Source organism: Ursus maritimus, unplaced genomic scaffold, assembly GCF_017311325.1.
Source record: "Ursus maritimus isolate PB19 unplaced genomic scaffold, ASM1731132v1 scaffold_1, whole genome shotgun sequence".
NCBI classification, from domain to species: Eukaryota; Metazoa; Chordata; class Mammalia; order Carnivora; family Ursidae; genus Ursus; species Ursus maritimus.
Window position 1 is genome coordinate 26,176,885 of NW_024423343.1, and position 16,066 is coordinate 26,192,950.

Here is a 16,066-nt window from a genome sequence, read left to right on the forward strand (position 1 = left end):
TACCTTTTGGGTAATCTACCTGGCAAGCAAAGGTTTTGTGTCTTACCAGAATAATTTACTGTGTTTCATGTTGTCTTTATCAGGTCTTTGATCACTTAAAAAAACCCAATCTTTTTTTTTTTTTTTTTTTTTTTTTGAGATTGAGGAGAGAGAGGAAGGGGGTGGGGAGAGGGAGAGAGGGAATCTTAAATAGGCCCCCCACCCAGTGCAGAGCCCTCATGGGGCTCCAAGTCAGGACCCTGAGATCATGACCTGAGCTAAAATCAAGTCAGACTCTTAATCCGCTGAGCCACTCAGGTGCCCCTGTTTTTGCCTTTAAAATCTATTGTGGCTTTAGTTAAATAAGTATTTTTTCATAGTGATCTGAGATCGTATTTACTCAAATGCTCAAACCTTTTGACATCTTGGCAAGTTCCCCAAATCAAATTCTAAATGAAGTCTCTTTGATTTCAAAGTGACTGAGTTTTCCCAGAGATTCCCTAGAAAACCTCAAAGAATTTGTCTCTCACCTTGCAAGAGAGATGTTAAACTAGGTTTATTTGGTATGTTAAATTATGTGGAAGAACCATCAAGTAAGCATTGACAATAAACTTCCAAAGTTGTAGGCGTGTGGAAATAAATTACTAATACAGGTATTCCAGAAATTGTTCCTATTTTCTACGAAGTTGTCAATACTCTCATCCAATTATTATCCTAAATTATTGTGTACCACAGACATAACTGTATTTCTTTATCAAATGAACTCTCATTAGATCTTCAATTACAGCTACTTTTTTAAAGCTCTTTTTGTCATGGGGCGCCTGGGTGGCACAGTGGTTAAGCGTCTGCCTTCCACTCAGGGCGTGATCCTGGCGTTATGAGATCGAGCCCCACATCAGGCTCCTCCGCTATGAGCCTGCTTCTTCTTCTCCCACTCCCCCTGCTTGTGTTCCCTCTCTCGCTGGCTGTCTCTATCTCTGTCAAATAAATAAATAAAATCTTTAAAAAAAAAAAAAAGCTCTTTTTGTCATTTACAGACAGTTACTGTTTTACTCTGATGCTTTTACAAAAGTGCTTCTTCTTCAGAAAGATTCATGGTAAAATCATAAAATTGAACTGGTTAAGAATTTCCAGACCTACTGGAAAAAACGATTCAAGTAGAACAAGAATTAATGATACGAGATTGAGTGGACTGATGAGGGTAATTATAATTCTTTTAACCCTTTTTCTTTGAAACATTGCTGGTTCCTTAATGTTTTATTTTTCCAGATTTAAGGGGATGTTTTTTCTCTTTTCTCTTAAGCTATCTATGGCTTACAGTAATTTTATAAAGTATATTGCTATAAATAAAATGGAAACATTTACTTTTTCTCCTTACCTGATTCCTCCAGAACTCAGAAACTCATTGAGTATTCTTCTTTTCATGACAATATAATTATTTGTATAAGTTCAATAAGAACCTGTTTTCATATAATAGGGCACAACTGGAAACATTGGTTTTACTACCAAGACTTTGACTGGAATGTTGTATTTGAGAAGATGCATAAAGTCAGATATGACCAGACAGTTTTAAGAGACTAAGGTTGACTTTGCGGAGCCAATAAAAACTCACTGGAAAAACTGGCCTGGTATCTTGCTTACAGGATTCCCTGCAGCCTTACCAGGTGACTAAGGAAGGCCATTTCCTGGAAGGCCCAGGAAACTCAAGATATCCTGGGCGTGGGGCACCTGGGTGGCGCAGTCGTTGGGTGTCTGCCTTCAGCTCAGGGCGTGATCCCAGCGTTCTGGGATCGAGCCCCACATCGGGCTCCTCCGCTGGGAGCCTGCTTCTTCCTCTCCCACTCCCCCTGCCTGTGTTCCCTCTCTTGCTGGCTGTCTCCCTCTCTGTCAAATAAACAAAATCTTAAAAAAAAAAAAAAAAAAAGATATCCTGGGCACCTCAAGAAAAGCCAAATCTATAGGCATTCCAGGCGCAGTCTGATGGTGAGTTCTTCACTTGGCTTCTTCACCTGGAGAGGTTTTTAAAAGTCCAATCTAAGATTCCTTATAAAAAGTTCCAGCAAAACAGATTTGAAAAAAGCCTATAGGATCGCTCTTCCCACTGTACTTATATAAACAATCAGGCCACGTTTAATGAGACTAGACTTATTTTTCCAAGCAAATCAGCCTTCCTGTGATTATCTTTGATAGAAATGAAGGTGAGTGTAGAGAAAAAATTGTGTTTCAGTAAAAGATTGTTAACACTCATGGATACCAGATTCTAGTCCTGTTCATTATTTTTGACGTTCTGTTATTTAGCTGTACACCAAACCGGATCGTGAATTCTTTTAGTTTCCTCAAATAATCTGGCTACAACTCCCCAAACTAATGTTTCCCACCTTCTGACTTGGAATCACTAAGAACAAAGGCTGCCCTTGAATGTCCTTGGAGGGGACCACACCAGCTCCTCCTTACTACCCAGATGGCAGCCAAACTTCAGGCACTTGAATGGTGGGTCTACATCCCTCATTAAAAAGAGATCCTCTAAACTCTTAGAACTGCACGCCAGCTGGAGATCTAAAATTAAAATTGACTCGGGAAGTTCCTCCTCAGATGCAGATGGCATCTTGGGGACAGCTCTCCCAAGATCACAGAGCAAAGTCATCATCTCCAATATTCCAGCTTTATTCCTGTTGCCTTTTTGCTACTCGTTTTTTCTCTCTGTTAATGAACAGGAGAGACAGTGCTCCTTAACTCTGCCAACTATGGCTGGATCTCCGGCTAAGGCTGTAGCTGTACCACAAAATCTCTGTATTTTCTTGCTCACTGGGTTTTAGATAATAGAATTGCTTACTTCTCGGCGGAACACAGACATGCTGTGCGATAGTAAAATACTCCTTGCTGCACCTGGATCAAAACCTCTGGTACTGCAGCAAATACAAGAAATTAACAAATAAGCCACTTGGCTAGACCAGGTACATTCTTTGACTTATTTGATACTAACTGGTTTGGTTCATAGGGAGTCTGGCTGAGAAGCATCCTTCAGTCTCTTGGCATTATGTTCCTAATGGTTCTCATTGTGGTCTCCCTGGTGTGTTACGTTCTCTCAGTGATCTTAAATGCATGTTCACAGCCATCGACCGTATATTACGTGGTCTCACAGTGCTTGGAGAAGCAGAAAGAAGACGGATGATGAGATGAACAGCAAAAACAATTGTTTGAAGGATCTGACATCATAACCTATGAGTTTCACAATAAGACAAGAGCAAGTAACCCCTATCTGACTGAGGGGCACTAGGACCAAATTTTTAGTCAATCTGTCATGTATGAGAGGATGACCGAAAGGGGGTAATTGTTAAATTAATCAAATAAGGAGACCATTAGCATAATGTGGCTCTAATCTTGTGGTGACCTATGGAAGGAAGCAAAATCTAAGCTTGTACATGCCTCAAGGTCACAAATCATAATGCTAGGGACAACCGATCACAAACAGCCAACCAGGCTTTTAGCTGCAGTCGTCAGTAACTGTCTTCCTCTGCTTCTGCCCTTTTTCTGTAAAAGCCTCTCTCTGAGCTCCTATTGGTGGAGTGCTTCTAAACACTCCTAGTTTGGTGCTGCCTGATTTGGATAGATTTTTCTTCACTCTTAAAAAAAGCTTCTAGATATAAAAGAAAACTGCAAAGTTCAAAAGTCTTTATGGTATGTCCTATCTGTGTGAAAAAGGAAACAACAATACACTGGTACTTAGATATACGTGCATAGTGTACCCTAGAAGGACTCCTGAAAAACTTAAAGTTGTCACAGAGAGTGACTAAGAGTCATGGGAAAGAGAAAATACTTTTAGCTTCACATACTTCTGTATTTGAATTTTTACCATGTACATTTTGCAATTAAACCGAATCTGTATGACTAAAAGAGTACGTACAAGAAGTGGAAAAAGGTGAAGAACCCCCATTTTTCATGTACCTTTGTACTAGCTACGTGGCTTTGGATAGGTCACCTAAATTTCAAGAAATTTGCTTTAATATTGTAATTTGGACGTAAAATATTACTTGCGTAAGATTTAATAAAGTTAATCATGGTGGTTCATGGTAAATCTGGGAAATCACAACACACAAAAAGAATTTCTCTTCTGTGAAATACAGTGAAAATGTAGGTCCCGGGGAAAACCATTTTTTATAATTTGGCAAAACCCTTGGAGAGATGTACTCTCTTGTGCAGACTATGGGATCAAAGTAAAAGGTATGCTTAGCACTTCAGCCTCCTCCCTAGAGCGCACAGTTCTGTCTGAAGTTCTAGCAATTGCTTTCCATCTGACCTGGGAGGGAAAGGGAATGGATAGGCTTCTTTCTTAAGTGCTGGGATGAGTGACGGCCAGGGTCGTGGGTGATCTTTCTTTACCTGCCGCGCCTGCCATGTGCTCGTCCATGCTCAGCAGGAGCTCCCAGGCAGCTGGCTGGATGTCTCCGTACATCTCTTCTGTGAGGATTGGCGCTGCCTTGATGAGCAGAGATAAAGGAGCAGGCGACAGGCTCATCACCTGGGAAGAGATGGAAATCACATCCTAAAATCTTGGAAGCTGCTGATGGCTATACTCCTCTTGAAACCCAAGTACCGCTTCCCTTCCCGGCTTCCCTTTAATGACCTTAAAATATTTTCTAAAATGATAGCGTATCTATCATGGCGTATCTACCTGGCATGGCGTGTGATAAACTTTAGACCTCAGTAGGTGTGTAACTACAAAAGATACACTAATTTTGTGATGCTCTCACCACAAAAAGTATTTTGCAGCCGCCTAAGGAATAAAGTGTAGAATAAGCTCCGTGAGAAAAGAAAGACTCCGGCCAGTAGATCTTTGTGTTAAAAGTCCTGGTGGACTTTCAAAGCGTCCTGTGTTCCTTGCTGTTAGGAAGTGATGTCCACGGGAGGCAATGAGCAGCCTCTAATTTATAAAGGAGCTCCATTCAGAAAGTTAGTTTTCTGGGGCGCCTGGGTGGCACAGCGGTTAAGCGTCTGCCTTCGGCTCAGGGCGTGATCCCGGCGTGATGGGATCGAGCCCCACATCAGGCTCTTCTGCTATGAGCCTGCTTCTTCCTCTCCCACTCCCCCTGCTTGTGTTCCCTCTCTCGCTGGCTGTCTCTATCTCTGTCAAATAAATAAATAAAATCTTAAAAAAAAAAAAAAGTTAGTTTTCTAAGCCAGTAAACTTGGGTGACCTTTGCCCTTTGAAACATTGTATATTGTGGATATTGCCCTAGATTAGGCCACAAAAATCCTATTTAATCCATTATTTCAGATACTCTATTTTTTAAAGATTTTATTTATTTATTTTAGAGAGAGAGCGAGAGCACAAGCGTGAGCAGGGGGAAGGGCAGAGGAAGAGGGAGAGAAAGAATCGCAGACTTGCCACTGAGCACAGAGACTGATCCCACGACCCTGAGATCACTACCTGAGCCAAAACTAAGAGTCTGACGCTCAACCACGGAGCCACCCAGGTGTCCCCATTGTTTCAGATAATTCAGGTGTAGGTTGTGGACGGTCTAGGTCTTTAATCATTTTAACAACTTTTCAGAAAGGGCATCTGGGTGGCACAGTCGGTTAAGTGACGGATTCTTGGTTCAGCTCAGGTCGCGATCTCATGGTCCTGAGATGAAGCCCCCCCACTGGGCTCTGTGTGGACTCTGCTTGAGATTCTCTCCCTCTGCCCCTCCTGCTTGTGCACGTGCGCGCACTCTCTCTCTCTCTCTCCAATAAAGAAATAAATCTTTAAAGAAAAAAAAGCTTTCCAGAAAAACAAGTTGTTTTTCACCCCCTCCCTCTACACCCTGGGGAATACGTGTAATGATTTAAACCTTAGAATGTAATAATATAACAATGCGTCAAGCACTAGATAAGTAGATAAGTGTACTATCTCTTTAATCCATGCAATAATCCTTTGAAATGGGCCTCAGCGTTATAATCCCCGTCTTATTTATGTATGAGGCAGCTAAGATCAAGAGAAATTAAGCAACTTGCCCAAGGTCCCAGAGCCACAGCGGTAGCTGTGGGATTTGAACCCAGAAAATCACACTGTAAGAGTGGAGAGCATCGCCACCTCAGGCTGGTGGGGGATTGGCTCCATGGTGTGGGCAAGTGGGAGGAGGCATGGTTCCAGCCAAGCTCCCCAAGCCCTGTCTCTGTGCAAGCTGGCTGGCTAACATGGAGGGATTTTTTTTTGCTTGCACGCTTGGTGGCACTCTTCCCCACCAGTTAAAGGGGCCTTCATGCTAACACTGCACCGAGGGGCACTGGAGGTCTCGAGCGTTGTAAACAGGGTATCTGGCGCCCCCTCCCGATTACTGCTCCATGAACTTTTCTGACCCAGCCGTCCATACCTGCAGTCTGATGTATTTCAGCATCCCCGAGTCCTTTTTCCCTTCCAGGTTGGCCTCTGAAACTCTCTTCTTCAGAGAAGGCGTCCGCAGGCATGACTTCTCTGAGCACTGCCAAGAACACAAGATACGTGATGAAGAGTGTTGCATTCTCTCAAAAGCCAGCAGGGATGTTTCCCCCCCAATTTTCCAAACGACCATTTTCATCTAATGGGAGGGACGACTTAGGCCTCTTTGTAGGCCCACACCTTCTGAAAGTGATAAAAACAGTTAATTTTGGAAGAAAGGGAGCTCAGAGACATTAGCTACAAACTCCTCTTTTACCATGACGGAAACTGGGGGCCAAGGAAGCGGAATAACTTGACCAAGTCACAAAGCTGGATGGGAGCAGAATTAAAAAAGGACAAGGCTCTCCTGACTTTCATTTCAGAGCCAGTTGTATTTTTTGAAACTGTTAAAAACACACAACTTTTAAAAAATGAAGTCAGTTAAAACCCACTCTAATAGCCCCTTTACAGGGCTGGATGTTACATGTTGGCTATTTGGTCATAGAAGAAAGAACGTATTTTCCAAAGGAGTGTTAGGAAGAAAAAGATAAAAGACTCATCAAGGAAGTACAAGTTCAGAGCACTTGTTATCTAGCCCTGAGTTGTAAGGTAAAATGATTTCTTTAAAAAATGAAACTCATTTAAAAAACAAAAAACAAAATGATACTCGTCTATAGGAAGCAGCAGCTCTTTTTCCAAATTGTCTCCTGAACCAGGGTCCAGAATAAAACTGACTTCTGCATAAGCACTGAGAAGACAGGGTTTCTTCCTCCAACTCCTTAAATGCCAGGGATTGGAGGGGACGGAGCAGCTGGGAGAATGATGGGTCCTAATGGTGACAGGCTCTCGTTTATTTATCCGTAGTCTTGATGGCTCCTAGTTACTCCAGGCTGTGCAAAGAGGGCATCCGTCCTTCTACACAGAATAAATGCTCATTTGTTTTCCCAGTTCCATGTCAATGAAACACTTTCTCCCTCAAAGCTGAGGAAAAAACGGAACTCCTTAAGAATTTTTGAACAGAGCTTCACAGTGTTATACATGGAGATATTGGGAAGAAAAGGCAAATCTAAAAGTACACGAATGTTCCAAGAACGTCTTTCAAAACTCTGACAAAAAGACCCAAGACAATGCATCTCATGTGTCACTGGTATGGAATGAACTTTTAGAATGAATCTACTTCGAAACAAATGAATCAGAGCTCTTGCTGTGTTTTCTAAAGACAAAATGTGGAGGCACATACTTGGGAACACGTATCATTTGAGGAGATAAATCCTGCATTGTATTTTTCCCCCTGTGAATGTGAAAACAATATTCAGCAAGATCCATGCCTGTTTTATAATTTGGAAACTGTTCTAAAATCATATGGCAATCATTTTCCATATAAACGTAGGGGTATATTCTTTTTTAAGTATATTCTTTTATATCTTTTAAAAAGTCAAGTTATTTTAAAAAGGGCATCTCTCGTTTATTCTATTTATAAAACTATACGTGCAAATTGCAGAATGTCTGGAAAACACAGAAAAACTTGGAAGAAGAAAACAAAAATCCCTATAATCCTTAACCCAGTGATAGCCATTATTTTTTTCCTTTCAGCCTTCTCTTCATTCTGTGCATCTTAGCACAATGGTGAGGATGCCATGTAGGTGGCACACAATTTTAAACAACTCATTTTATTAGGATCTTATGGTATTTCCCCAGGTCATTAAATATGATTTTCAAAATAGGATTTAAAATGTGGTTTTCAAATTTTGTTAATATTTCACCCTTTCTCCTCTGGCTGGACATTTTGTCTTTTTCAGGGTTACTTTTGAACAATACTTCTTGGTTAAATTATAGGTTCTTTAATCAGGCAGATACCAGCTTAGAAGAAAAAGGGTGAACATTCATGTTTGCCTCTGACACTCTGGGAAATGCAGGATTCTGTTTAATCCTGTTTACTAGGGACAGAAGGTATATGTCAAGCTTCTCAGATGTCAAATATCTAATATCCTTGCACGCTTCCCTAGGAAGCATGGTGTGTTCTGGTGCCTCATCATTGTGACGATGCTTGTTTCAGAGGGAAAGGAAGGGAATTAGAAGGGCTTTCACTCTAGGGTAATGGGCTAGTCGCCCTTCCTGAGTGACTTGTTGAGGCTTGGAAGGTAGGTATCAAGGGTGCATACGTGATGATGGGCACTTCGGTATACCGTGTGAAAGTTCTCACGTGCCACTGCTGGTGTTACCCCTAACTCAGGCTGACCAACCTATCATCAGTTGCTTTTTGGCTTTCATAACTTGATGTAAAACTTGGTTAGAGGACAGCTCGTTGCCGGATGGAGCAGGAGGCTAGATCTGAAGGCATCTTTTGTTATTCACGGGAGAGTAAGAAATTTCGCTGGACCATGAGTTACCTATGCTGGTTGGAATTACACATCAAGCTGGGACCTGTAAAGAATCCCAAGACTAGTAATCCAAGACCAAAAGACAGAATGTATCACCAATAGAGGATGGCATTCATTGTTGAGTCAATCTACCAGAGGGAGGTATGGTCAATGGGAGGCAGCTACATAGCCTCAAGATGTGGCAGGGATCTTGGGGCATGCTTGCTGTGGCATGGTGTAGATCTTGGACCACTGACATTTTCTTCTCTGTGTACGTCTTGGACACATAGTCACCATATTTGGCTTTGTGACTTCTCTCCTCATTCTGACCACTACTGATTATTTTGCAATGCAAAACCAGTCCTTTGACTGACCAGGGCTTTATCCCATGATGTTTGGATCACAAAGAGGAAGAGTGGAGCCCACCAAATTCCTGTCCTATGGTGATAAGGGACACAGAGTCTGATTCATGTGGTGACGGTTGCTGAGACTGGGCCATGATGATGCAACCTGGAGATTTTTAGGTCACATACAAGGTGAACAAAGCAGGAGGATCTGGCTGGGGGGCGGGGCAGAGATGAGGGAGTAGAAGGAGATGCAGAAAGAAGCAGAGATGAGAAACTATGCCCATTCTGATTTGGACAGCAGCTTTGGTTCTCATTCCTTTAAGGCTTGGCTCTTTCCTGGTCTGTCCCTGGTTTCATGAGATTCTGCTATGTCCTTTGAAGAAACTCTAATTACTTGAACAAGTTTCAATGGGTTTCTTGCAACAAAAGATTATTGACAAGAGAAGCATAATACTTAGTTATTTTAATTAAATTTTTTAAAAATTAATTTAATAACTCGAGAGTGTTTCTCAGGAGTTAAACAAATGCCAGGAACTGGGCTAACCTTTGGGGATGTACTGTGGAGCAAAACTCCCTTGGTGCTTGCCCTACTAGAGAACTTATCTTACCAGGAGAGATAGATAACGAACAAACAAACAAATGAAAAATCATGGTAAGCATAAAAGGAGACAAATGCCACGAATGAGGATGTACTATGGAAATAATGTGGTATTTAAAACTTAAGAAAACTGGGGGTGCCTGGCTGGCTCAGTCAGTTAAGCTGTCTTCAGCTCAGGTCATGATCTCTGGGTCCTGGGATCAAGCCCCATGTCAGGCTCCCAGCTCAGCAGGGAGTCTGCTTCTCCCTCTGCCCCTTCCCCTGGTTTATGCTCTCGTGTGCTCTTTCTCTCTCTCTCTCTCAAATAAGTAAATAAAATCTTAGAAAACAAACAAACAAAAAGGAATAAAATTTAAGAAAACTGGAGTCAGCCTACTGAGCTCTCTGGAAAAGAGATCTTCCTGGAAACATATTTCATGCCGAGAGAAGTCTCATTATTTCCCCAAAGGTAACCTAGACCCTTGGGCCTCACACATCTTTGACATGTGATTTTGAACAGGGAGACATTCTAGCAGATGAAATCAAGACCTAGGGTCTGGTCTTGGTCTCACAACAGTGTTTTCCATAGCTTTGGAAAAATATGAGTCTTGCAGGAAATCAGTTGGCCTCTTGCCACCTGCATTGGCCCTCACAGAATTTACAGACACTGTGCCCTTTCTTTTTCAGCATGTATCACCTTTTACCCTCCTATCCTTTTTGGCAGAAAGGAAAAAAAATTGTTTCATCTACTCCTTTTTTTCATCAGCAAGCACTAAGTGAGCATTTATTCTGTTTAGAATATAGCATTGGACAGGATACGTATATATAGGAAAAATCAAAGGATTCTTTGGTGAAGGTACTATATAGTTTATAAAAATGCCTCAAGCTCGGAAGTGCACTAAAACAGACGAACAGGATGCACAGAGTGTCTCTGAGCACTGAAATGTAGATTAGCCGCCTGATCAGAGTTGCGCGGGTTACAGGATGTGCTGGCTGCCACAGATATGTTCTGCCATAAAAACCAATTCAAAAGGAAACAGGAATGAAATATCAATTGCTCATAAGGCTCAATTTTAATCAGAATCACTGCTTTGATTCTTGACTTGCTGCCTACTCTATTTTCATTTCGGCCCTAGAAATGGGGGCATTGTTCATTATGTGACAGATTCAGCCCAGGAAATGGAAACGTCATGAGAGAACAAAAAAGAGCTTGCACAGGAGGCTGGCATTTTGAAAATAAAATGTTTATTGCAGCAGACTCAATACATTTTTTCAGCTCTTCACCTGCATGACTAATTTAAATACGTTAAGATTAGAGGACACTTAACTCTGGCTTTACTTTCTCTTTGCCTTTCTAAAATGTAAGCATGCCTAAGGTTGGCAAGCCTCTTCTGCTGCTTCCGGCCAGTGTCCTTGCTGGGCTAGGGGCAGAGGGCACTCATGAACTAGACAGCCCACTCGGCCGTTCAACATTTATTGTCCCTCCGCTCTAAGAGAGGAACTCTGGTAGGTATCGCATAGGAAACAGTGTGCAAGACTGCCAGTTTCCCAGAAGTTTATAATTAGGTGGCAGAGGAGAAATAGGGCTACAAGGGGCCCTATTCTGCAGGCAGAGCGATCATAAAAGGCTTAGCACTTGCCAGGATTCACAGGATAAAGACTATAATCCTCGCTACCGCCTGGGGGCCCTACGTGGTCTGGTCTCTATCTGCCTGCGCGGCACGCTCAACGGTCTCCTCTACTCCAGCCACGTCCTCCGTACTCAGCTCTTCTCTCAGGTTGGAAAATTCTGTATTCAGTTAACATCCATGCATCCTTCAGTCAAAACTCATTTGTCACTCTATGGGAGAGGCTGTCTGATTTCCCCCGACAAGTTCAAAGTCTCGCTCATAAGCTGTCTCAGCACAGTGTGTTTCTTCTTCCCTGCTCTTACTGCTATTGCAATTTTACAGCAATTTGAGGCATTTGATTAATGCCTGTCTCTCCAACCAGGTTGTGTGTATCATATGAAGACAGGCCCCCATGGGCCATACCTCTTGTGCCCATTATTATACTCAGCACATGGTATGGACACAGCATGTCCATAGGTTCTTTAAAAATTTGTTGAATATATACAAATGGATGGATGGATGGATGGATGGATGGACGGATGGATGGATGGATAGATGGACAGATGGATGGACGGACAGATGAATCAATGAACAAAGAATGAGAAAAGCACAAGTAAAATGCCACTGTAATTTAAAGGATGGAGGGAATGAAAATAACATCAATCATCCACCATTGTATGCACTGTGGTTAACGCCGGCAAGATCATAAACGGTTTCAAGGAGGAGGTGGCATTTGAGTTGAATCTTGAAGGATGTTTGGGTTTGGCCCCATATGGATTACAGGTGAAGGTATAGTATAGTTGGAGCAGTAAGAAATCTCAGAGTATGTACAGTGAACAATGAACATTAATTTAGGTTGGTATATTTTTGCGACTTCCAACATAGATGGTTTTCTCCTAAAACTAAGGGAGATTTTATATGAAGGAGAACTTACCTAAATAAGAATACATATACATATCTACATACATACATACGCCCATGAACATAGATGCATAGATTTTTATGTCATCATTGACGTTTCATGAATTTACCCACATTGATCTATTCCCCCATGATTTTCCCTCAGAATATGTGTAGTTCGAATACCATGAGGTACAATAAAGTCTAGTTAAAAAGCTCTGGATTTGATATTCCATCTTCCTAAGTTAAAGTCTAGCTAAGTATGTTACAGATGTGAACTGTGACAATCCCACCCTCTGAGCCTCCACTTTTTCATTTGTAAAATGGGAAGTACAGTATCTCTGGCACAAGGTTTATAAGAATCAAAAAGCACTTGGTCAGTGATATATACCTGCGTTATAGCCTCACATATACGCTCTGAAAAAAATACTGAAAGATCATATCCCGGAAGGCAAACAGCACACTTAGGAGATGCATGAAATACAGATTTTTTTTCTTTAGGATCTCCGGGTATTATCCCAAACTTCTTCAAGAACTGTATTATAATTAAAAAAGATATTCCTTCGTGCGTGCTAAAGCCTTACAAATTGCTGCATGACTCAACTGTGAATTTTTTGTTATTGCTCATTTTCTCTAGTTATTTGATTGGAATTTTAACACCCTCCCCCCACCCCGCCAAACCTGGCTTGCAAACTCCTTAGGGGAAGAATCCTCTAATACTACTTATTTATTTTTTATTCCTCCCAGAATATCTGGCCTCACATTGTGCCGACAGCAGGTGCACAATGAATGCTCACTGAAATGAATAGGTATTATATCAAAATCTCTTTGTAAAACCACTTGTGAGGAGCAGCTGCAAGGGCGGCCAGCAGCCCTGGGTCAGGCGTCTCGGCCATCACGCCTGTTCTGGGGCAGGTGGGTGACCCAGGGCTTTCCCGGCAGGAGCACGGCAGCCCTGGTTACTGTCTTCAGCTCCTGCCAGCTCAGCTGTTCAGTGTACTTGTCAGGAAAGAGCAGCTGAATGCTTAGAAAATGGAAGAGTTTCTTAAAGGAGTTTCCTTTGGTCCGATTTGACCTAGATTACTCTATTATTTATCTGTGAACAGTTGGGCCATTTATCACTTTTCCTTAACAAGGAACTGATAAACTGTGTCAGTTTCCTATTACCGCTGTAACAAACTACCACAAACTCCGTGGTGCTAAACAACACAAATATATTATCTTGCGGTTTTCGAGGTCAGATCTAAAATGGATTGGCAGGGCTGGGTTCCTTCCGGAGGCTCGAGGGAATCATCCATTTCTTCACCTTTTCCAGCTTCTAGGGGCTGCCCCAGCCCTGCATTGCTCTGACCTCTACTTCTGTGCCCCATCTCCTTTCTGACTCTGACTCTCTTACCTCCTTTTTCACTTATAAGGACCCATAGGAGGACAAGGAACCCACCTGGAAATTCAGGATAATTTCCTGAATTAAAAGATTCCTACCTTATTCCCATAGGCAAAATCCCTTTTGCCACGTAAGGTAACCTATTCACAGGTTCTAGAAATTAGAATGCAGACATCCTGGGGAGACATTATTCTCTCTACCACCATAACCTACTCATCATCACTACCCCTATGAATTCATATTCATTCAGAGAAATAAAACAAAACCTGGGAAAAGATTCCATGTGTGCTCATGGACACGAAGACAAAGCACCTGTCTTTCTTTGCTCACCTTCTTTGTTCGAAATCACACAGATCTGTAACCTGGTTTAGACACCTGCGGTGGCCTGAAATTTGCATTTCCAGAGAACAGATTGCTGGGACATCATCTTCCCTATCAGGGGCACAGGACCAGGTGGCGCTTCACTCACCTCTTTCTGTTTCTTGCCCCGGAGAACCACACTGCTGCTGCTGTTGCTCTCCCGGAGGGAGTCCACGGTGTCTCCGTAGAGCAGCTTGATGGCCCTGACCAGCCGGGCGCAGGAGCGGCTATGGTGCAGGTAACAGTGAGGGTGGCAGTAGTCAACGTGGGTGCAGATGAAGCTCTGCTGATTGCACAGCAAGATCATGACCTGGAACACACACGCCCCCGAGACTCAACCGGGCAATCAGGGTTGAAAGCGCAGTGAGTCACTAAGTCCCGCAAGAAAGCGAAGGGTTACAAGTCTTTATGTACTTGGCTTCTTGGCTCTCTCCATTCCCACTTGATAGAAAGGGCTTTTTGAAACAAGAAAAGGTTAAGTGACCTCAAAAAACTTAAACCAGTTATTGTGGAGTATACGATTTCCAAATAGTTTCAAATGAAGATTCTAAACTTAAACCACATTTTTTTGCAGCTCTTATGTTTTAGAAGGTGCCAGGTGAAAGAGCATCAACTGGCGAGAAATTCTGTGCCCAAGGATTTGGCTGGCCTTTGACAGCCGTCGGATGTCTAACTCTAGCCTACCCATGTGGAATTGAAAACACTTTTGCAGGACGCCTGGGTGGCTCAGTAGGTTAAGCGTCTGCCTTCAGCTTGGGTCATGGTCTCAGGGCCCTGGGATCGAATCCTGCATCGGGCTCCTTGCTCAGGAGGGAGCCTGCTTTTCCCTCCACCTCCTGCTCCCCCTGCTTGTGCTCATGCGCTCTCTCTCTGACAAATAAGTAAATAAAATCTTCAAACAAACAAACAAAGCATTTCTGCATCTTCTACCTTGGCTTATAACCGTCAGCTGAGCCTGAACCTGACTACAGCGCTTCATTTCTTCTCTCTACAAATTAATTTTTCTCCGGCTTTTGGGCCAATCTGGCTCTTAGGGCTTGATCTGGCTCAAATCCTCACATCACCTAGACTTCCCAAGTAGGATTCAAGAACTCCATTGAAAGGATATGGTTCTTTTAAGTTAAGGAATGAAGGCCTTTGAGTTTGTAACTTCTGAAGTTGCTTTCCTAAAAAGGCACTAGCACTCCAACGTCCACAAGGCTAGTCAAATATGCATTGAGTAATCTTCTGAATGTGTCCATCCTTCATGAAACCAGTTCCCACCCCAAAACCGAACCTGTGAGAAACTGTATGCCATATTGGATGGAGAACATAAAGTGAGTCTACGTGGACAGGGCCAATCAAACCTACTAGGTAGGGCTGCCACACGTTTCCTCAGGAACGAGAGGCCGTGCTTACTCCGAGGAAAACAACAACAACAACAACAACCAACTCCATACCCCTGTCAACTCGGATAACAATATCTCACACTCTTCAAAGTTATAAAAAAAAAAAAAAGGTTTTGTCTGAACAGAGTATCAGATCTCTCTCGAGATTCACTGACATCCCTGCTATTCCTATAGGTACTGGTATGAGGCAGGCACATATAAAAACTGTAAGGTTTCCCTTGTTATTCTCAAATCTGGCTACTAAAGAGAAATACCAAGAAAGCTTAGCAACAACAACCCAAACCAAATAAACACGCAAACGACCATACGACTGGACTTCGGTTTAGAAGATTCTGATTTAGTTCAGTATCTGGGGTAGAGGTGACCTAGAAATCTGGAATTTTAACATTATGCTCAGGGATGTCTTTTTGGTAGATGTATTTCAAAGTTGCTCTCCGGATCCCACCTTCTGGTATTACTGCCTTTGTGAAACCACCTCCTGTTGGTTGGGCTGGCCTAGTGACTTGCTTCTAACAGAATGCAGCAAAGGCGAGGAGATGTCACTTCTGTGATCAGATTGCATGAGACAGTAACTTCTCTCCTGTAACCAGACTCTTCTTTATTGGCTTTGACAAAGCAAGGTGCCATGTTGGAAAGGTTCATATAGCAAGGAAATGAGGGTGGCCTCTGATCATCAGCCAGCTAGGAATTGAGGCCTTCTGTCTAACAGTTCTTGAGTAACTGAAATTCTACTAAACAATCCCATGAGGTTAGAAGCAAATTCT

General features: G+C 42.5%; 1 protein-coding gene across 3 annotated transcripts in view; it reads right to left on the reverse strand.

Moving 5' to 3' along the window:
• The window catches only part of UNC80 (unc-80 homolog, NALCN channel complex subunit), a 213,331-nt gene that overhangs the window by 76,865 nt on the left and 120,400 nt on the right, over positions 1 to 16,066 (reverse strand). For all 3 annotated transcript variants that reach the window (XM_040641233.1, XM_040641228.1, XM_040641231.1), the window contains 3 exons: positions 14,024 to 14,224; positions 6,333 to 6,440; positions 4,360 to 4,498 (listed from right to left, as the gene is read on the reverse strand). In XM_040641233.1, coding sequence (XP_040497167.1) covers positions 4,360 to 4,498; positions 6,333 to 6,440; positions 14,024 to 14,224 — 448 coding nt within the window. The remainder of the gene's footprint in view (positions 1 to 4,359; positions 4,499 to 6,332; positions 6,441 to 14,023; positions 14,225 to 16,066) is intronic.